The sequence below is a fragment of the Mastigoproctus giganteus genome, chromosome 12 (assembly GCF_048544385.1).
Source record: "Mastigoproctus giganteus isolate SK-2022 chromosome 12, ASM4854438v1, whole genome shotgun sequence".
NCBI lineage: Eukaryota > Metazoa > Arthropoda > Arachnida > Uropygi > Thelyphonidae > Mastigoproctus > Mastigoproctus giganteus.
In genome coordinates, this window is record NC_143586.1 from 69,734,549 (window position 1) to 69,757,208 (window position 22,660).

General features: G+C 34.6%; 1 protein-coding gene across 1 annotated transcript in view; it reads left to right on the forward strand.

Moving 5' to 3' along the window:
• Window positions 1–22,660, forward strand: part of Khc-73 (Kinesin heavy chain 73) — a 959,680-nt gene that overhangs the window by 582,642 nt on the left and 354,378 nt on the right. The window contains exon 22 of the mRNA XM_090386270.1: window positions 17,384–17,560. Coding sequence (XP_090242396.1) covers window positions 17,384–17,560 — 177 coding nt within the window. The remainder of the gene's footprint in view (window positions 1–17,383; window positions 17,561–22,660) is intronic.

Sequence of the window (22,660 nt, forward strand, 5' to 3'; positions counted from 1 at the left end):
GCCAGTATTATTATTATTATTATTATTGCTCTTTGTATTATTTTTCCTGATTGGGGGTTCCACTTTATGACGGGTATTGCTACCAAGTACACAGGGTGGTGGTTGTTATATCTGGTGTTACTGTTGTTCGAGGTTGGTTATTTGGTTTTTTTTTTTTTTTTAGGAGCATTAGCATCTAAGGCCATATTGCTCCGTGGATAGGCGGTGGTCATTCCCTGACCTTTCCGCATATCCTCCATATTTGGTGGTCACGGGCTTGAACCCCGGTCTAATCAAAAAGCGTGTGCTACGCACTGCCGCTCCTGCCCACCTGGTTACGGAAGGGCGTTGTTGGTTGAGGAACTCTCTGACTATCTTACAGGTGTTCAGAATTGCAACTTTCTGAAGTACCTTGTAGGTGTTGGCTGGGAGACCTATTGCTGCTAGGCTATTATGTAGGGCAGTGGTTTTCAACCGGGGTGCCACAACAACATTCCAGCGGTGCAATGTAATTTGGGTTTAAGTTACTTAAACTTATTATTATTTTTTAATTTATGTTTATTTCATTATAAAAAAAGGTGTACAGTATCGTTTTAATTTTATGGTGATCTATAATTGATGTTTACTTAGTACCTCTATATAAAGAATAAAATTATATACTGTATATACATATATATATATATATATAATTTGTATTATGAAATGTAATTTTTATAATTATATTATTGCAATAAATATCATATAACATATATATTTTTTAATATTATATATATATATATATTGAGAAAATTGAGTAGGGGTACCGCAAAATAAAATGAATTACTTAGGAGTGCCGTTATTAAAAAAGGTTGAAAACCACTGATGTAGGGTCTTTGGCACCATACCGGTAGTTGACACGATGATCAGGATGGTCGTTACTTGTTGCATATGCCACATCTCTTTGATCTCCTGTCTTAGGTTCATGTATTTCCTGATAATTTCCTCATGGATTATCTACAGGTCATTATTATTATTATTATTAGCCATATGGTACAAGAAAGCCTGAGGCATATGCTGCACCAGCCAAAAAAAAAATTTCTAAATAACCCTGAGAGAGAGACAGAGAGAGACAGACAGACAGAAGTAGAAAGGAATCACTAAGAAAGGGAAGAATGATGATATCCAGCTCAGGACCCTCGGTGTGATATGCCCGTACTCACCAGATGTAAGCCCTTGGGGTTGATTGTTGAGCTTGTTGCCTGTTGTAGTCGAAATGAAATAGCATAACCTATATATCTCGAACAGATAGCGTAAGGTGTTTTTTTTTTTTTTTTTTATAAACCTCCAAACACAAGAGGTATTAGAACCTATAGTACTTAGTGCCGTGCTTGGGTTGGAGGTTGAGAAGAAGAAAGATATTTGTTGACATTGGACTTGAACTTCTACAGACTGTAATTTTCAGGAAATACGTACGAAGGAAGGTTGTTCCAGAAAACAGCAGATGAATGAATAAACGAGGAAGATGAACAGTTGGTTCTGTGAGTTTGAAGTTGGACAGTAAATGGATATTGGCTGGTGGCAGCACGTGTTTGGACTGTTTTCAAAGAAAGTGCGGGAATAATAGAAGCCAATTCAGAAGAAGAGTGCCGATGGAAGTATCTGTAGAAAAGGCATACAGCAGAAATAGTACATCTATGAGACAGTGAGTGGAGAGACTCTGTTAGAGAGGAGTCATTAATTAACATAATTGTCCTCTTCTGAATGGAATCTATAAGCCTGACAGAGGTTTTGAGGACACTGCCCCAGATGTGGGAACAATATTCCATGGTAGGACGGATTTGCGATTTGAACAGAGTGAACAGCTGTTTGGAAGAAAAGTAATGCTGTGAGTGAAAGAGAAAACCAAGTTTTTTAGATTCAGAGGAAGCAATATTTGTGATGTGCTTGTGCCAAGAGAGAGAGATTAGAAGTCAGGGTAATCCCCAAAAGAGATATATCATTTTGCCTAGAAATCGGAGTGTCACTAAAGATAATCATAGGAGCAGAAGAATCGTTTTTGCAAGATATAAGACAAGACTGAGTTTTAGAAGGGTTGAAATCAACTAAGTTGTCTTTGCCCCACTGGAGAATTACCAGAAGATCGGCATTTAAGGAATTGGTAGCAGATTTTCGAGAAGTTGAAGCTGATTGAGCAGGGCAAGTTTTCTCAAAATGGAAAGTGGAATGCAATGTGCTATCATCGACAAAACTATGGATAGGATTTCCAGTCAATCGAAGAAGGTCATTAATATACAAGATGAAAAGAGTGGGAGAAAGAACTGAACCTTGGGGGACACCAGCATTAGTGGAGAAGTTAGAAGACAGAGAGCCATCTACCATCACCCTCAGTGAGCGATCAGAGAGAAAACTGGATAACCAATTACTAAAAACAGTTGGCAAACCATAAGATCGAAGCTTGTTTAGAAGACCTTTATGCAAACACGATCGAAAGCCTTTGAGATGTCAAGAGCAACTACTTGCGTTTCACCGAACCTTTCCATTGAATTAGTCCATAAATGGGTAACATAAGCCAGAATATCACCAGTGGATCGACACTGACAGAATCCATACTGGCGATCGTTGATCAGACGGAAGGTTTCTAGGTAGTTTAAGTGTTGGCGGTTAATTGATTTCTCCATTACTTTAGAAAGAGTAGAAGTAATTGCAATGGGACGATAATTGGATAGGAGGAATTTGTCACCCTTTTTAGGAACTGGCTGTATACGAGCAAATTTCCAAGTAGAAGGAAAAACACCTTTGGAATAAGGAAATGAAAAAAGGTGGCAAAGAATAGGAGTAAGTTCAGGAGCACCAGCTTTGAGAACAAGTTGAGAAATACCATCGGGACCTGGTGCTTTCTTAGCATCAAGATTCGTCAAAATCCTTCTGACATCCTTTTGACAAAAGACAACAGGGGTCATTATGGAGCGTGTTGGGAATGGTGGGAGGTGTTTTACCAAGATCATTAATACATGAGTTGGAAGATAAATGGGATGCTAGCGGGTCAGCTTTATCCTTGGCTGCAGTGACAACAGAACCATCTGGTTTGCCCAGAGGTGGGAGCAGAGGTGGGCAAAAGTTGCGGCCAGTAGCTTTGGCAAGAGACCGGAATGCTCGGCTACCATTAGGGCAAGAAGCAAATTTTCTACTCTTAGCCTATTCAAACTCTAGTTTGGACTGATTAATAACTGCTTTAGAATTGTCAAGATTTGATGTAGGCGAAAATGAAACTGAAGAATTAGAAACAAGCCAATTATGATATGCAACATTCTTCTCTTGAATAGCCCTAGTACATTAATTGGAAAACCAAGGTTTAGATAAAGGACGAGATTTTAAAGTGGAGTTTGGGATAAAGGATTCCATTCCTGCAAGAATAATTTCACTGACACGATCTGAGCAAACGTTGACATCAGAACTTTTGAAACAGTAATCTGACCAAGGAAAAGAAGAAAAGAAATCTCGCATGTCATCCCATTTTGCATTCTTGTAACGCCAAACAACACAAGGTTGGGAATAGCCATGAGATAAAGGCTCCATTGGAGAAGAAACAATCACTAAGTTGTGATCTGAAATGCCTAAAGGATCTCTCACTTCGACCATGCACTTAGAAGGGTTGTTTGTGAGAAAAAGATCAAGCGTGTTGGCTGTATGATTAGGATTGTCCGGTATACTTGTAGGTAAATGAACAATCTGTGCAAGGTCATTAGTAATTGCAAAAGCCTCAGCATCTTGACCAGCTGGGTTGGTGTGACTAGAAAACGGAAGCCAGCTGGAGTTGTGAACATTAAAATCACCAACGAAAATTACCTCACTGTTAAGAAAGTTGGACTGGAGAAAGTTAAGTTGCAAAGAGAGGAAGTCAAAGAGCTCCAAGTGATTAGTGCAGTTGGGAGAATGATAGAGAAAACAGTTGAATTTGACACAATGAGGGAGAGAGAGAGATTTTAAGCCAGAGAAGATCAAAGAGAGGAGATTCCAAATTGCCAAGTCTCTGACAGGGAATATCAGAACGGACATATGCACAAGTACCACCTTTGAGGGGAAAGAAATCATACAGTGAATAATTTGGGCATCTGAGATGAGTAGTAGTTGAATCAACCAATAACTGAGATTCTGTCAGAAAAAGTACATTGGTAGACTGCAAGTGGAAATGGACATAGTTGAGATTAGAATTGAGACCACGTATATTTGTGAAATGAACTAGGAAGTGTTATAACGTAAAACTGGAAAGCATAATATGTAGCACTGTATTAGGAATCTTTTAGCTTAGTACAGTATCAATTAATCAATAAAATGTATTAATCTTTATTAAATTCATTATTAATTAAATTGTATTTAAATGGAAAACATAACCCAGATAAAGCTGCGAAGCAACATGCACAGGTTTGATTTTTTGTTTTTTTTGGAGCATTAGCAACTAAGGCCATATTTCTCCTGGGATATGCGGTGGTCATTCCCTGACCTTTCCGCATCCTCCATATTTGGTGTCTCACAGGCTCAAACCCTGGTTTAATCAAGAAGCGTGTGTTATTGTTGTAGAAGTTGATGGTTTAAATAGATTCAAGGCAGAACAGATAAACATTTGGAGCGAATGGATGGGTGAAATAAGGTTTTTTTTTTTTTTTTTGTGGATTTTTTTTCTTGCTTTCTTTTACGTCATGTGCCTTTGCTAATGCTAATGGTAATGCTGATTTGCTGATGTATCGAGGCATTGTTAGGTGGGTCAGAAAACTGCTAGCTTGGGGGGTACACAGGCTAAAAGGTTAAAAGTGGCTGCAGGCAGAGGCAAAAGTGATTCTTGTATTAGAATGTGCAGCAGCCTGAAAAGCAAGGTGCTGGGGATTTCCAGGACTGCTGGGAGTCATAGTGGAACAAGTAGATACATGGGCTGAGTTAAGGTAACTAAGTGTAGGAACAGGTGCATGTATACCAGTTCTAAAGTATAGTTAATAAATTTGATGAGTTGGAAATGCTGATCAAGATATAAAAGGCGGATACTGTTGTGATAACAGAGACATGGTTTCACACTGATATAAGCAGTGAAGAATTGGAATTTGGGGAGTACAATGTGTACAGAAAGGATAGACAGGACAGGAAGGGAGGAGGGGTTATGCTTTTAGCTAAGAAACACATAAAATCTAAGGAAGTACATCCAATCGACATTGGTGGACAATGCAATGTTCAGTCAGTGTGGTGTGACATAAGCACTGGGAAAGGGAAAATGAGAGTAGGTATGTATTATCAGCCTAATGAATCTGATGAGTATAATGAGCAGTTGTGCAGAGAAATATAGTGGACCAGCGAATCAGAATGCCTTATAATGTGGGATTTTAACTTTCCAGATATTGACTGGAACTTGTGGGTTGGTAATTCCACACTAGGAAAACTTTTTTGGATTTATTGGATGGCTGTTTTCTACAGCAACATGTTCGAGAGGCAACCAGAGGTCGTAATTCTCTTGATCTGATTATCAGTAATGATTATTAATGCACTAAGACCTAGGAACTAAGATTTTCAGATAAAGGAACCACTGGGTGACAGGGATCACAGTGTATCGATGTGGGATTTACTTAAAGGTGTAACTGTCATCAAGGGTAAAGGGAAGAGCTTTTGCTTTTGTAAAGGTGATTGCAGTGATCTCAGACAGTTTTTTCTATACAATGGGATCAACTGATGATGTTACCAATGGTGAATTCTAAATGGGAAGCCTTTAGGGACTTATCTTGGAGGCTACTAGGCTTTTCATACCAACTAAGAAATACTGTTCAAGATTTAGGCCTAAGTGGATGTCAGATGAATTAATGAGGCCCGTGGCAGAGAAGAAAAATGCATGGGATGCATATAAATTATCAGGCGACACAGAAGCCTATGGCAGATATAACCTAGTCTGTAATCAAGTCGCAAAGGAGGTTTGGCAGGCAAAGGCAGATTACGAAAAATCTTTTGTAAAGGATGCAAAGAGTTCTTTACTTATGTAAACTCTAGAAGGAAAGGGATGAATCAATTTTGTCCACTTAACTTAGATGGTGTGACTATTGATGATCATGCTCAGGTAACTGATAAACTGAATGAGGATATGACATCTACATTCACACATGAGGATTTATTCAAGGAGGGGAATGCCAGACGTTTATCAAACTCTAACAGGGGAGCTAAGTGATTTTGTAATAACTGAGAGCAAAGTGGAGGAAAAATTGTTGAAGTTAAACATAAGGAAGGCACCTAGGGTGTGTGGAATCTATCCAGTAATATTACAAGACAAGAAGTAAGCAAACCCCTGTTTGCTTACTTCTTGTCTTGAGGTCTTGTCTGACCAATTTGATCTCATACTATGATGAAGTCACAAAGGAACTGGATGCAAAAAATAATTTTGATAATATAAATTTGATGAAGGTATATCAGGCCTAAAATCCAAGTATTCAGATTATACAAAAGTTGGCAGGGTTATTAATGACAGTAAAGACAGTATGCTACTGCAGCTGGATCTAGATAAGTTGGGCAAATGAGCTGAGAAGTGGCACTTAAGTTTAACATTGACAAATGCAAAGTTCTGCCTATGGGTAGCAGTAACCCAAGAGGAACATATCCACTGTGTGGTACTACACTGAGGGAATTGAAGAGTGAAAAAGACCTGAGGATTATTGTGCAGTTTAGATATGACGTTCACTGGACAGTGCAGATGGGATGCAAGAGCAGGTCATGGAGTCTTTTCAATGATTATAGGAATTTTACTAGATGAAACAGGGAGGTGATTATCCTGTTGTACAAGCAGTGGTCAGACCAGACCCTGAATACTGTGTACAGGTCTGGATGCATCACTTTAGGAACATTGTAGAGTTTCTAGAATGAGTACAAAAAAGGCAACAGGATTGGTGAGGGGAACAAAGGGGTGCTCTTACCAAGAAAGGCTTAAGTTCTGCAAATTGCAGCACCTGGAGACTAGGCACATGTGAGGTGATCTGATTTAAATGTATAAAGCCTTCAATGGGTTGAGTAAGCTGAGTGCTGATGGAATTCTTCCTCTTGCTCAGATTAAGAACCTGATGGGGCATAGATTCAAATTGAAGAAAGACAGTTGTAGAATAGATGCGGGGAAATTTTCCTTTAGCCAGCGGGATTGCTGGAAGACTTCCATCTTTTGTTATGGAAGTTTTTTTTTTTTTTTTTTATGTGAACCCCAAACACTAGAGGTATTAGAACCTATAGTACTTAGTACCGTGCTTGGGTTGGAGATTGAGAAGACGAAAGAAGATATTTGTTGACATTGGACTTGAACTTCTGTAGATTGTAATTTTCAGGAAATACGTATGAAGGAAGGTTGTTCCAGAAAACGGCAGTTGAATGAATAAATGAGGAAGATGAAAAGTTGGTTCTGTGGGTTTGAAGTTGGACAGTAAATGGATGTTGGCTGGTGGCGGCACGTGTTCGGACTGTTTTGAAAGAGAGAAGGGGAATTATAGAAGCTAATTCAGAAGAACAGTGCCCATAGAAGTATCTGTAGAAGAGGCATGCAGCAGAAACAGTGCGTCTATGAGACAGCGAGTGGAGAGACTCTGTTAGAGATGAATCATTAATTAACCTAACTGCCCTCTTCTGAATGGAATCAAGAAGCCTGAGAGAGGTTTTGGGGGCACCACCCCAGATGTGGGAACAATATTCCATGGCAGGGCGGATTTGCGATTTATTCAGAGTGAGCAGCTGTTTGGAAGAAAAGTAACGCCGAGAGCGAAAGAGAAAACCAAGTTTTTTAGATGCAGAGGAAGCAATATTTGTAATGTGCTTGTGCCAAGAGAGATTAGAAGTCAGGGTAATCCCCAAAAGAGATATATCCTTTTGCCTAGAAATTGGAGTGTCACTAAAGATAAGCATAGGAGCAGAAGAATCCTTTTTGCGAGATATAAGACAAGACTGAGTTTTAGAAGGGTTGAAATCAACTAGGTTGTCTTTGCCCCACTGGAGAATTACCTGAAGATCGGCATTTAAGGAATTGGTAGCAGATTTTCGAGAAGTTGAAGCTGATTGATCAGGACAAGGTTTCTCAAAATGGAAAGTTGAATGCAATGTGCTATCATCGGCAAAACTATGGATAGGATTTCCAGTCAATGGAAGAAGGTCATTGATATACAAGAGGAAAAGAGTGGGGGAAAGAACTGAACCTTGGGGGACACCGGCATTAGTGGAGAAGTTAGAAGACAGAGAGCCATCAACCATCACCCTCAGTGAGCGATCAGAGAGAAAACTGGATAACCAATTACTAAAAACAGTTGGCAAACCATAAGATGGAAGCTTGTTTAGAAGACCTTTATGCCAAACACGATCAAAAGCCTTTGAGATATCAAGAGCAACTACTTGTGTTTCACCGAACCTTTCCATTGAGTTGATAGCTTAAATAAATTTTAGGCTGAATGCTAAAGGCTTTTGCTTCCATAAAGGTGGAAGCAAAAGCCTTTTGCTTTTGCTTCCACCAAAAGCAAAAGCAAAAACCACTTTTGCAGACAATTTTTGAAATATTCAATGGGAAGAACTGATGATATTACCAACAGCAAATTCTAAGCTCTAAGAATTCGCCGAAGTAATTATAGAATGTGCTAGGCTTTTTATACCAACTAATAGATTCTGTTCAATGTTTTGACTTAATTGAATGTCAGATGAACTGATGAGTGTAGTGTGATACAAGAAAAAAGAATGAAATATTTATAAATTATCAGCATATACAGAAATGTACAATAGGTACAAAGTAATCTGCAGTCAAGTCACAAAGGAAGTTAGGAAAGCTAAGCCAAATTACAAGAAAGCACTTGCAAAGAATGTACAGAAAAGTAGAAAATACTTTTTGGATATTCCATTATATGAATACTAGAAAGAAAGAGATGAATTACATTGGTCTGCGAGATATGAATGGTATAAATGTTGATGATCCTGCTCAGATTGCTCACAAATTGAACAGATATTTTGCATGTTCCTTCACACATGAAGAATTTTTTTAGTGATAGGGATACCATAAGTATAAAAAATTCCATGGAGCTAAATTATTTTGCAATAATTGAGAAGAAAGTGGAAGAGAATTTGTTGAAGCTAAACCTAAATAAACACTTGAGGATGGATGGTATCGGTCCAGTTATATTAAGAGAAGTGGCAAAAGAGGCCAGCAGATCTTTAACAATAGTTTCGAGAGCATCCTTGCATTCAGGGAAGGTATCTATAGACTGGAGATGTGCAAATGTATCTTCATTTTACAAAGGGGTGGGGGGTCACTGGTTAATAAAGTAATGCAGGACGATCTAGACCATTGGTCAGGAGTTTTTTTCTGGTGGCCACAAGGTTTCGCTTGTGATCGCACACCATTCTTTTTTTATTAAGACATTTATTTTACTGACAACAGTAATAAGTAGATGGAATTTATATGCATATAACATATTTAAAATAACTAAATGCACAAGGCATAATACATTAAGAGTTTAATATCTATATAATATCAGTATGTAGATACACCATAGACAACTCTTAAGAAACTACAAAGTAGTTATTGTAGGCATCATTTGCTCTTTCTCATATTGTGCTCTGCCTTCACGACGAGTTGCCATGTTATTGCACTACCTCGAATAAGTAACGCTTCACTAATAGAGAAGACTATTGTTACTTATTCTCAGCGAGTACCACCATCCAGACATGTTTCAAGGCTATTGGCCTATCATCAGTGGGTGGGCAGGTACCTTGGTATTGCAGACATGACGACCCAGTTGTGAAGATAATCACACAATATGAGAGATGCCAAAAGGTGTATATGACAATATTTAAAATAACTAAATATGAGCACAATATGAGAAAGAGCAAATGATGCCTACAACAACTACTTTGTAGTTTCTTAAGAGTTGTCTATGCTGTATCTACACACCGATATTATATAGATATTAAACTCTTAATGTATTATGCCTTGTGCATTTAGTTATTTTAAATATTGTCATATACACCTTTTGGCATCTCTCATATTGTGTGATTATCTTCACAACTGGGTCGTCATGTCTGCAATACCAGGGTACCTGCCCACCCACTAATGATAGGCCAATAGCCTTGAAACATGTCTGGGTGGTGGTACTCGCTGAGAATAAGTAACAATAGTCTTCTCTATTAGTGAAGCGTTACTTATTCGAGGTAGTGCAATATCATGGCAACTCGTCTTGAAGGCAGAGCACAATATGAGAAAGAGCAAATGATGCCTACAACAACTACTTTGTAGTTGTAGTTTCTTAAGAGTTGTCTATGGTGTATCTACACACCGATATTATATAGCATATAACATAGGAATAATAATAAAATTCCTAAAGTGATTGCAAAAACTAATAATAAGAAGTTTATATAATTTAAGATTCTATCCTGAAGTCAGCTGAGAAATATATATATATATATATTTTTGAGTTTTGCAGAACAACATTATGTCAAATTGTAACTAATGTATTACTTTGCTATTAAACTGCAAATATAAAAAAAAATTGAAAAATATCAGATGGGTGGTCAAACACCATTATCTGGTATTCAAGTTTCAAAATTTTCTTTTCACATGTAACTGAATTATACAAAGAAATAATTGTAGAATCTTTATTATTAATTACATGGGTTATATAGTAATAAACCTTGTTTTGGTTTTTTTTAAGTTTCAGGTAATCTAATGTATAATAAAGATCTACGAACATGCAAAAAATGAGAATTTATTAAAATAAGTGGTAACTGAAACAAAAAACACAACAACAACTGAATATAATACAGGTAGTTCCTGCTTTATGAGTTTTCGTTTCACGAGTTATTTTTTCAATTATCAAGTATCAACAAAATTGAAAATGTGAACATTAATTGCAATAAATAAATGCTAAACATTCACAAGGACGGCATTTCAAACCATACGCTTAGCTATACAATGCAATACTACAGTGCGTGTGTTTGTTTATTCAGTCCGAGATAAGGAGGGCAGTCCAACTCTTAAAGAATTTTGGAAAGAATTCCATATTTTAGATGCGATCAAAATAATAAAATGAGCCTGGGATGAAATTATAGAGAAGAACATGAAGGGAATTTTGAATAAACTCTGTCATCAGTTTATTGATAATTTTGAAGGATTTCAAGGACCAGCAGAGATCGTACAAAATGAAACAGAAGTTGTCGTTAATATTACTAACCAATTGCAGCTTGAGATTTCTGCAATTGACATCACTGATCTGCTTCGAGCACACAGTGATGAGCTTAAAAATGAAGACTTTCTTCAAATGGTAAAATGTGAAGACGCTGAGGAGGAAGAAGAAAGGCTTAACAGCTGAAATTGCTGTTTGTTCCTTCATTCTGAAGGGGCTTGATGAAGTTTTTCAGCACATGGAACAAGCAATTGAGATTTTCGAGTCACAGGATTCAAATTTTGAAGTGCACTAGAACGGTTGCTATAGATTTAAAAAATGCTTATGCATGCTATCATGAAATTTATAAAGAAAGGAGAAAACTGTCTTGGTAACAAATGACTCTTTAAGCATTTCTGAAGAAGACGACTCCTTGTGCTTTCCTCAGACCAACAAACAGTGCCAAGCCAAAAATGAGTGACAAACCATCAACAAGTGTGCATTTATTTGATGATGATGAAGAATAAATATTCTTTAACATTTGTATAACATAAATAATTTCTTTATTATTATAATTTGCTTGATTTTAAAGACTATATTTTAATCTTTGGATAAATAAATCATTGTTTAAGCATAAACCATTGTTTTGTTGACCTTTATTTAACATTACTATGGTCAAATTTCATCATTGAGAACGTAACCCCTGTTTTTAACATTACATATATGGAAAATAAATCCCCACTTTACAAGTTTTTGCTTCATGAGTTCGCGTTAAGGATGAATTTACATAAAGTCGGGAACTATCTGTACTCCAAAACACAAGAGAGAGAGAGAGAGAAAGACAACACAGTTAATATAACTTTGGGTATAATATAAGATGAGTGCCGCATTCAACAAAGAACAAACTTCACCAAAAAAAAACTTTTCTTAGACATGTGCACTACTATTAATGTCACATCACTGATATCTTACATTTGCAAATTCTTGTAAAACATTGAAAAATACCATCTTAATAAATTTAAGGGAATGAAATTATTACATCTAGAATTTCTATTCAAACTAATAAAATTTACATCCAACTTTTATGTAGTCCATTTTAGAGCTATGTATCTTTCAGCTTAAAGTTGTGTGTCGGCATGCTCTGCAGCTTAGAAAAAAAAAGAGGTTTAAGTTTGTAGTGATACAAAGGTGAGCAGTGTGGTTACCTTTGACAGTGATTAGTGTATGCCTCTGCAACAAGAACTGGGAAAATTAGGCAGATGAGCTCAGAAGTGAAAGTGAAGTTTAATATTGACAAATACACTGTACTGTATGTGGATAGCAATAATCCTAGCACAACATACCAACTTTGTGGTAACACCTTGAGGATAGTGGAGAACAAACATCTTGAGTATTGTATATAGGTCTGGAAGCCTCAGTTTAGGAAGGATATGGATGTTGCGATGGATGCAGGGAAGGACAACAAGATTAGTGAGGGGGAACAAATGGATATTCTTATCAGGAAAGACTTCAGTTTTAGTTCTGCAAACCGCAGCACCTTGAAACTAGGCACCCTGGATGTGATCTGATTGATGTGTTTAAGGCTTTGCATGGCATTTTGAGTAAGCCTAGTGCTGATGGAATCCTTCCTCTTGCTGAGGATAGATTCAAACTGAGGAAGGGTGGTTTCAGTATAGATGTGTGGAAATTTTGTTTTCAGTCAGCAAGTAGTTGATTGTTGGAACAAACTTCCATCTGGTGTTGTGGAAGTGGGTAGTTTGAATAAATTTTAGAGAGCACCAGATGAGTTATTAGAGGGGTTGAAGAGGTGATGTAGGAAGTGGTTTTCTGTTTTTTTTTACTGGTACTATATAAACTTGCTTTTGCACATCATTTGCTTTTACTAATACTGATATTAACTTATACAACAAACTTGAAATACCTATATTATCATTAATAAATATTGAAAATAATAAGCAACCTACAGTATATCCTGTTGTACCTCACTCAAAAACAGTAGTCCATGAAGTGGCTATTTTAAGCTAATTTGTCTCCTATCACATAACTGTTCCTTAATTTGACTATTAACTTACCCCTCATGCTATATTTCTCTAATTTATAAAACAATTGTTCATGTGAGAGAGCATAAATGGCTTTACTGAAATCTAAGCATATGATGTCAGTATTATTCTTTGTATTCAGTTCCTTTGTTATAACATTGTAGTAGCTAATCAGATTGGTGGGGCATAATATTCCTTAACAAACACATGCTATGACTGCCATATAGCTTTACTCCTACCAGGATGACCTTGTATTACTTCTTTTAACTATTGACTCCATTATTTTCTCTGGCATAGAAGTTAAACTTACATACTTTGCCCACTTGACCCTGTGAATGGGAGAGACATTTGCACCTCTCCAATCTTTGATATCAAGTGGACTAGTGTGAGTCATCCTCTGAATTCAAGGAATCTCAGCTAGAGGTTTTTGACTATCTCTTTAGTTAATTGCTATTATTCTGAAAAAGTTCCTTGTGAGAGAGAGAGAGTTTGATTCTGTATAGTATGTGAGGTACTCTATTTCTTGGCTGCTCTGACTATTTTTTTGGTTAAAAGCTAGGAAGTAACCAAATTCCATAATCCCTTGCATCCCCTATTTTTTATTGAAAAAATATGCTAAGTTATTAAATATCTTCATAAATATGAGTTTGTTTTTTTTATGCATATAAATTCATTCTCTTGATTACAAAATTAAGAACATTTCAAGGTATCTACTTTTTTTTATCATTAAAATTATTATACAGTAAACCCCCACTATTCGTGGGGGTTACATTCCTGAGAAATGCCGCGAATACTGAGTTATGGCTCCCATAGTAATAAAGGGGTTCCGTTCCAAAGTATGAAATATATAAGAAAAACTAGTCTAAAATTTTGTCTATGTATGTATGTATTATATGTACCTTCATAATATGACCATTAGAAATGCAAGCATAAGGCATCGAAATGAAAATAAGAAACAATTTAATAATAAATGTAATATTTATTAGAAATTTCAAACAAATCTTTCAAACCAGCACCTTTGCTAGCTAAGAAACTTTTTCCGCCAGTGCTATCACCAGTTTCGTTAAAGTGCTGATAAAGGAGTTTTGCCTTTTCACGAATGATGAGTGAACTTAACGGAATTTTATTTTGAGTTCGGTCTTCTGTCCACAGATTTAAAGCTTTTTCCATTTTTTCTAATTTAACATCACGAGTTACAGAGAAAATTTTTGAAGCAATTAGCGCGTTTTCACGGATACTATGGTGGTTTTTTTCTCCGATTTTTTGACTGATTGTACCATTGACTCGTTGATTTTATAATGTTTTGCCACTGAGGAGACACTTTCACCATTAGAAATTTTGTCTAATAACTCAGTTTTATTTGCTAATGTCATCACCTTTGATCTTTTCACATTTCCCTTGTTATTCGTAGCCATATTTTTGTATGGGTTAGAAAGAACTTGTCCACAATAAAGTCACTTTCTTTCTTATCAATTGATAAATAAATTATCAATTATCAATTATTCGTAGCCATATTTTTGTACGGGTTAGAAAGAACTTGTCCACAATAAAGTCACTTTCTTCTGTTAACACACTCGAAAAAGTCTGTTTTACACTGTGAAACGGTAGATTTATCACTTTTGTAAGCATATCAATTTATAAATTTATTCAATTTATAAGCATATAAATTAAAAGCAAATGACGAAACTTTCCATGACAAGTGTATAACACATACTGAACAAGGATTAGAGAGAAATATCCACGCTCGCAATTTTGTCACCCCTCTCCCCCAACCACTGAGCGCTGTTTTGACCAGGAAAGATAATTTTAGCCACGCCCATGTTTTTTTATGGCAGAAAATGTTCACAGCGCTTTAAAATTCACATTTTTTTAAGCTTTCATTTTATATTAAATCAGCGATCGTGAAACCGCAAATACAGATATCGCGAATAGCGGGGGTTTACTGTATATGTTTATAATTATTATATATTTCAACCACATATAATTATTATATGTGGTTGAATCCTGGTTTATGAAACATTGGAATCTATGTTATTTCAGGTATTCAATTCTAATTGAATATCCGAAAACATTTTATACCTACACATAAAATGGAAGCAGGGAAAAGAATTATAAAGAGAAAAATACATTAGACAGTATACTGTACATGTCCTTACAGCTTTAGAAATAATTGCCAGTTTTCTGCTGGTTGAAATGCATTACTATTTATTTATTTATTTTCTTTTCTTTTTTTTTTTGCTGCAAGATTCTGCATTTTCATCAGATATTAATTGGTTTTCATTCGGCACCTTTTTGGAATTAAACACTCATTGGCTGTTAGTCTCAACGTCCCCTCTTAATTTTCAATTTCTGATTATGATTCAGATAAGTATCTAATGGTGAAATAAATTCCTCATCTGTCAAAAGTGATAACCTGAATCATTACAAAAATAACTTACAGCTGACGATTATGCTTTGTCTTTAGTTTTGTGCATTGATGTTAAAAAAGGCCAAAGAATTTATTACAGAAATTTATGGAAATGAGAGGTTATACAAATAAAATTTAAAGGACAAGATATATGGAAAAAAAAAAAAAAAAAAAACCCCTAAGAAGTTTGATGTGTCTATGAAAAAAGCCAAAGCAGGCTGGATAGATTGTCCATGCCATTTTTGTTTAACCCCGACTACACTAATATGGTGTATAAAAAATTTGCTAAAAAAAAATAAAAAAGGTACAGATTTGCTGTTAGATAAATTTTTATTTTCAATAATTTATGTGATGATGAATTTGTGTTTTTATTTTTTTGTGAAGTTTTATATCATATCATTTTTGGTATTATATAGAAGTGATATGAATGAAATTTACTTTTCATTGCTTCATTCATAATGCTTTATATAAGTGAAATCATGAGCCTATTTTGATACTTTTGTTTCTTGCGGCATAATTATTCTCTTTCTTTTAGATTTGGATAGTGAAAGTAGAGGGAAATTAAAGGCAAAAGAAACTTTGAAAAATATTTTGGAATAATTGAAATTTTAGATAACTAGTATTGGAATAAAAAAGGTAAAATTAGGTTTTAGAATAATTTTCCAATAACAATAAATCTGGAAATTATTGGTAGTGTTTAACTGACTGTTCCAACTGTTCTGCTGAAAAGTCCTTCTCAGCATTTATATGGCCCAAAAACAATTTAGACTGAAAGTGTGGTAGATAATTTAAATGTGCTATTGTTAATAGCTATTAAAAGTGACATGACATCCAGCCTTAATTATGACCAGTTTGCAAAAACCAGCCTTAACATAAGGTCCTTAAGTCATTGATTTTACTATTGCTGTTTACTATTTTTACTATGAAAGATTTTACTTTTGTTTCTTGTTGATATTATTAATATTTTAAAAGTGAACATAAAGTAATACTAATGAAAGTATCATATAATTTAATTTATTTTGTTTATTTTTATTTAAAAAGTATTATTTTAACTTATTAAAAATGAATTCATTAATAAAGATTTTGCTGAAAAATAATGTTTTAACATTTTTAGATCTAGAAAATATATAAATGTTGCAAATTGGTATTGGCACATAATGTTCAGTTATAGAAGAGTCAAAATGTGTGTGGTAAAAATAAATTCAGTTACAGTGCATTGAATTACATTACCTTTTCTTTATTCCCATTTATATAGCAATAATTATTCTTTCTTTCTTTTTTTTGTCATGGTTGTGTGGTCTTTTTTTATTATTTTTTTTAAATTAAATAATTGCATCATATGATAATTGGATATTTATTCTATTTCTCTTGTTTTATAGGTTTCAATAAAATCATTATTAGCATTTTAAAAGTATTAAAAAAGTTCACTTTTAAAAAAACATTTTTTACAAAGTTCACTTTTAAAATGATATTATTAACATTTTAAAAGTAACATAAAGTAATACTGATGGAAGTATCATGTAATTTAATTTATTTTGTTTATTTTTATTTAAAAAGTATTATTTTAACTAATTAAAAATTAATTCGTTAATAAAGATTTTGTGAAAAATAATGTTTTAACATTTTTAGATCTAGAATATATATAAATGTTGCAGCATTGAATTACATTACCTTTTCTTTATTCCCATTTATATAGCAATAATTATTCTTTTTTTTTTTTTTTTCTTCTTCTTTTTTTGTCATGGTTTTCATGGTCTTTTTTTATTATATTTTTTTTAAAATTAAATAATTGCATCATATGATAATTGGATATTTATTCTATTTCTCTTGTTTTATAGGTTGCAATAAAATCAGCATCAGGCTTGCCACCATCTCTGTCCAATTTTGTATTTTGTCAGTATACCCTTTTTGGATATGCAGACCCAGTTGTGGTTCCTCCTGTTGTTAATCCAGATTATCCTGCCACTTCAAAGCTTGGAAAAGAAAGAATGACTTTTAGATTTGATCATGTAAAGGTTTGTTTTTTATCCGTCACTTTTGAGTTTTTAATTTGATTTTGCTTTTCCTGGAACAATGTTCCAGGAAAATGTTTATTAAAATTAAAGGCTATTTGTAGATGTGAGTATTTTATTTTCTTTTTGTTAAAAGAAATTAATAGAATTTTTATGTTTGTAGTTTTTTTTTATTTTTATTTTTGTCATTCAATATTTAATTCTTATGTCATGTTTCTTTGAAAAATTATAGAGAAAATTTGATTAAATAATTGGCATGTACACACACACATGCAACTATTATAGTTTGTGCAGAAAACAAGTACAGTAGACTCTCGATTTTCCGGGATAGATGGTAAAAAAAAATTCTTGGATAATCGATTTTTTGTTAATCCAAAAATACATTAAGTCCCTGACATACGTAAATGATACGTTTCAGGACTTATTACGTAAGTCGAGTTTTACGTAACTCGCAAATGACTAAATATTGCTACTACATCCCTGATATGCCAAAATTACAAAAACCACATAATATCCTCAGAAGAATGAAGAAAAATAGTTGTACATTTTTAATTAGTTCATTTAAACACTTTACTAGGGACAGTGGTGAAGTAGCCAGAGTGGCACATAAGAAAAGAAAATATAAAAGGAAGAAAAAACGCATGTTGTACTGTAAAACTGATATGTATTTCGTAGTCTTGTTTATTATAGTTGACTTCATTGGTCCTGATTGCTTCACCGCTTCTTGTATTCTGTCTTTCTCCTTTATTGTGTTCACCATTGCCACTGACAAATCTGAATTCCACATAATACTTGTTAATGTTTGACCATTTTCATACATCCTTATTATTTTAATTTTCTGATCAAACTCGATCGCTTTCTTTTCTTGATAGATTTTCTAGTACCGCTGTCACTAATTCTCTTAGTCAGCACCACAATAACAGTCAAAATTAAATTTTCTGAAAATAACTTCACAGGGGGCAAAACTCACTATTATCACCCCACGCGAGCTCACATTTTACTCAATTTTGTTTAATTGAAAGCATAGCTCTTGCATTTGTCCATCAATTTCGCAATTTCTAAACAAAAAAAAAAAAAAAAAAATTTACTATAAAAAAATTCTGACATCCCTGATGTAAATAACAAAACAAAATTTGTCCTTTTGCAGTGCGACGGAATACAACAATAGGCAACACACTAAAACAAACTAAACATTTAGTCTCTCTTTTTTTTTCTTTTTCTTTTTCTTTTCTTTTTTTTTTTTTTGATCGGGCAGCGGGGGGTCGCAAGATAATAGGTACACTAATCTCCCAATGACAACTTATAATGCTGGTTCTTGTTACTTATTTAAGACTTGCAAAACATCTGCTTATACCTTTATATTTATTACTTGAATTTTATATAAGATTTCTGGTTGAATTTATTTATTTTTTTTTTAAATTTTGAGTCTTGAAGTTTACCCGGTTAATCCCATCCCGGTAAATTGAGAGAGTCTGCTGTAATTAGATAGTACTGGAATTTGTCATGTATGATTTTCATATTATATTGAATTGAATAGCATGAGAGCAGATAATTAGATAGTACAGTAATACCCCAAAGTTACGTGATAGGTGGGTCCGATGAAAATCGCTGAAGTCGAATTCGCGTAAGTCGGGGTACAACTTTGCATATAAATACATAAAATTTTTTTTTAACTGGGACCAAGGAATAACAAAAACACTAGTTTAGAAGAAAAATATTTAATAAAATTGCAGTTATTTATACATATTAATACAAAAATATGTATTAAAAAAATAAATGAGTTACGTAAAAAAGTTATTTCGATGTCGACGGCTTCATAAAATCTAACAAATTCGTCTGACGACACAGCGCCTTCTTTTTTTCACGCAGAATTTCTTCGTAGCAAGCTAATAATTTTTTTATTCCTTGCTTTGTAGCTATAATGCGTTCTTCATTGGAGTCTATGTGTTCTAAAATTTTTAAGCCCTTTTCAATTGAGCTGAGACCTTCTGTCAAACTTGCAATTGACAAAACATGCTTTTCTGGTGGAACTGGGTCTGAAGTGTCGGATACTTCAGTGACGTTTTGCTCACGCATCTCTATGAGTTCATTCATTGTCAGCTCCTGACTATGTGAATCCAACAGCTCGTTGACATCATCACCATTGACTTCCAAATCTAATTGCCTGGCAAGATTAATAACTTCTTCTATCACATGAGCGACATGATCAGTTTCTGGCATTGTTTTCGTCTTTTTTTTTTTAAAAAAATGGACAAAGTTTCTTCCAGACACCATTCAATATTTTTTTGTGAATTTCATCCCAAGATTCTTCAATGATTCTTACGGCATCTAAAACATTGGATTGTTTCCAAAAGTCTCTAACAGATATCTCACTATTTTGTCTCATAGTTTCATTCAGACGTGCAAACGAACGCCTCGTGTAGTAAGCCTTGAATGTTTTGATGACTCCCTGGTCCATCGGTTGAAGCAAGTTGGTTGTGTTTGGAGGCAAAAACACAACTTTCACACGTGGGTCGAAATTAATTAGAGTGGCAGGAGGGTGACCGGGTGCATTGTCAATAAGAAGCATCACTTTAAATGGAATCTGTTTAGACTTGCAATAACATTCGACTTCAGGTATGAAGTGGTGACCAAACCAGTCCTCAAAAACAGAAGCTGTCACTCAAGCTTTATGATTTGACTTCCAAATCACTGGTAAGCTAATTTTAGATATACACCAAACGAAAAAAGCAAGAACCGCGTAACTCCGAGTTCGCATAAGTCGGGGTATTACTGTATTGAAATTTGGAATGAATGATTTTAATACCATGCTAAAATGAATGGCATGAGAAAAAAAATTATAAGAACTATTAATCATCTAGGAGCACATCTGGTGTACTGTATACACCAAAAACAGAAAATCTAAGAAAATTTAAATATCGGTTAGAATTATTTTAGCGTTAATTTTAATATTTCTCCAGTGTGCTATTCACTTTTGATCAGCTCCATTGTTAATTTTTTATTTGATAAAGTGTAGCCCATGCTACTTCCCAGTATGTCCTAATGAGCTGTCCTCTTTAGCATTAGCATTAGCATTAGTAGAGGCATTTGATGCATGAAAGCAAGCTTATGCAGCATCAGCCAGAAAAAAAAAAAAAAAAACCCACTTCCACTTCACCCCTCTTTTCGTTCAAAATACCTGTCCAGCTGAGCCTTAAACTTATTTAGGCTATCCTATCCTATCTTTTCTGCTATCCTATACTTTCATTGCACAATTCTTTTTACTTCACTCTATACCTTATATTATGTTCAAACAATCTCAACAATATTCCTAGAACTGGATTCCCCTGCCCCAAGTTTCCTCTAATACTTACTTATTCCTTATTATATTCTTTATTTGTATGTGGCATATCTACCTTGAAATATTCATCTCAGATTCAGTGGTTGTTGTGAATATTTGTATTAACCAAGCAAGAATAACTGTTGAAATGTGTCCTTTCTTTTCTTTTCTTTTCTTTTCTTTTCTTTTTTTGTTTTTTTTTTTTGTTAAATAGCCTATTTTATTTATAAAATTTGTGAAAATTTTGGTAGCTCTACAATTGTTTGTTGTGTTGTTATAGATCGTACAGCAGAGGGAAGTGTGACCATGGACAACGTTTGAATGGGGAATGCATTAGCATTCATGATACAAAAATTCCAGGATGCCGAACGACTGCAGTCACCAAGGAAAATGTGAGAAAGGTGGAAGAATTAATCGCAGAAAAACTGTCATATAATGAGCTGCAGAGAGGCTCATGAGATCAATTTGTACATTGTGTAGAACCATTTAAAAGTTCACAAGGTTTTCTATTTTTGATCCCCTTGACTGTTGTCACCTTTCTAGAAAATGCAAGTGTAGAATTGTCTGCACAACCATTGCCCATTTGTAATAATGGCCAGAGTAATTATTTTCTTAAATGATGACTGTAGATGAGACCTGGGGTCATCATTATTTTGACCCTGAAATCTTAGAGTATTCTGAACGGTGTAAATATTCTCTATCACTAACCCAAAACAAGGAGCTACTGGAAAGGTGAAACTGTCAGTTTTGAGACTAGCATGACTTGATGTCTGTAATTATCTTGAAAAGAATGTTACTATTACTGGTACATTTAGTTCACTTTTTCCTGCCAAATAAAAATAAGGAATTCTGGCCATTCCTAAAATTCAAATATCACATAAAAGAGTAGTAGTTATCAGATACGAATAATAAGGAATACAAATAATTCAAATAATAAGGAATCCTAACCAAAGAGTCAAAGTCCTAATTCTCTAAGTACATTCCGTACCTTCTGTAGCATACCATCATCATCCAGTGCCTTCCCACTTTTCATCTTATAACACCAATGTCACTTTCCCAGAAGAAATCTGCTGAATCAAACCTCTGTTTGGTGTAACACTTCTAATAACATCTCCTGAGATACCTCGCATTATACAATATTTTAAAGTATTTTGACATTGCAGCCAATTTAAGCTGCCAACGTAAATAGATGTCAGATGAACGAATGAGACATGTGGCAGAGAAAAAAAATGCATGGGTTGCATATAAATTATCAGGTGGTTAGAAGCCTATGGTAGATATAAACTAGTCTACAATCAAGTAAAACAGGAGGTTAGGCAAGCCAAGGAAGATTATAAGAAATCTTTGGCAAAGAATGCAGAAACTCCTTTACTTAGGTAAATACTAGAAGGAAGGGGCATAAATCAAATTAGTCCACCTGATCTCAATGGTTCAACAATTGATGATAATGCTCAGGTTGCTGGCAACTGGATAAGTATTTTTCATCTACACTCACAAATGAGGAATTTTTTAGGGAAGTGGATTCCAGAAGTTTATCAAACTCTAACAGGGAGCTAAATGATTTTGTAATAACTGAGAGAAATGTGGAAGAGAAATTGTTGATGTTAAACATAAGAAAAGCACCTGGTGTGGATGGAATCTATCCAGTTATATTAAGGGAGGCAGCAGTGGAGTTGAGCAAACCTTTAGCTATAATTATGAGAGCATATTTGGATTCAGGGAAAGTCCTCACAGACTGGAAATGTACAAATGTATCCCCCCTTTCATGAAAGGGGATCAAAGAG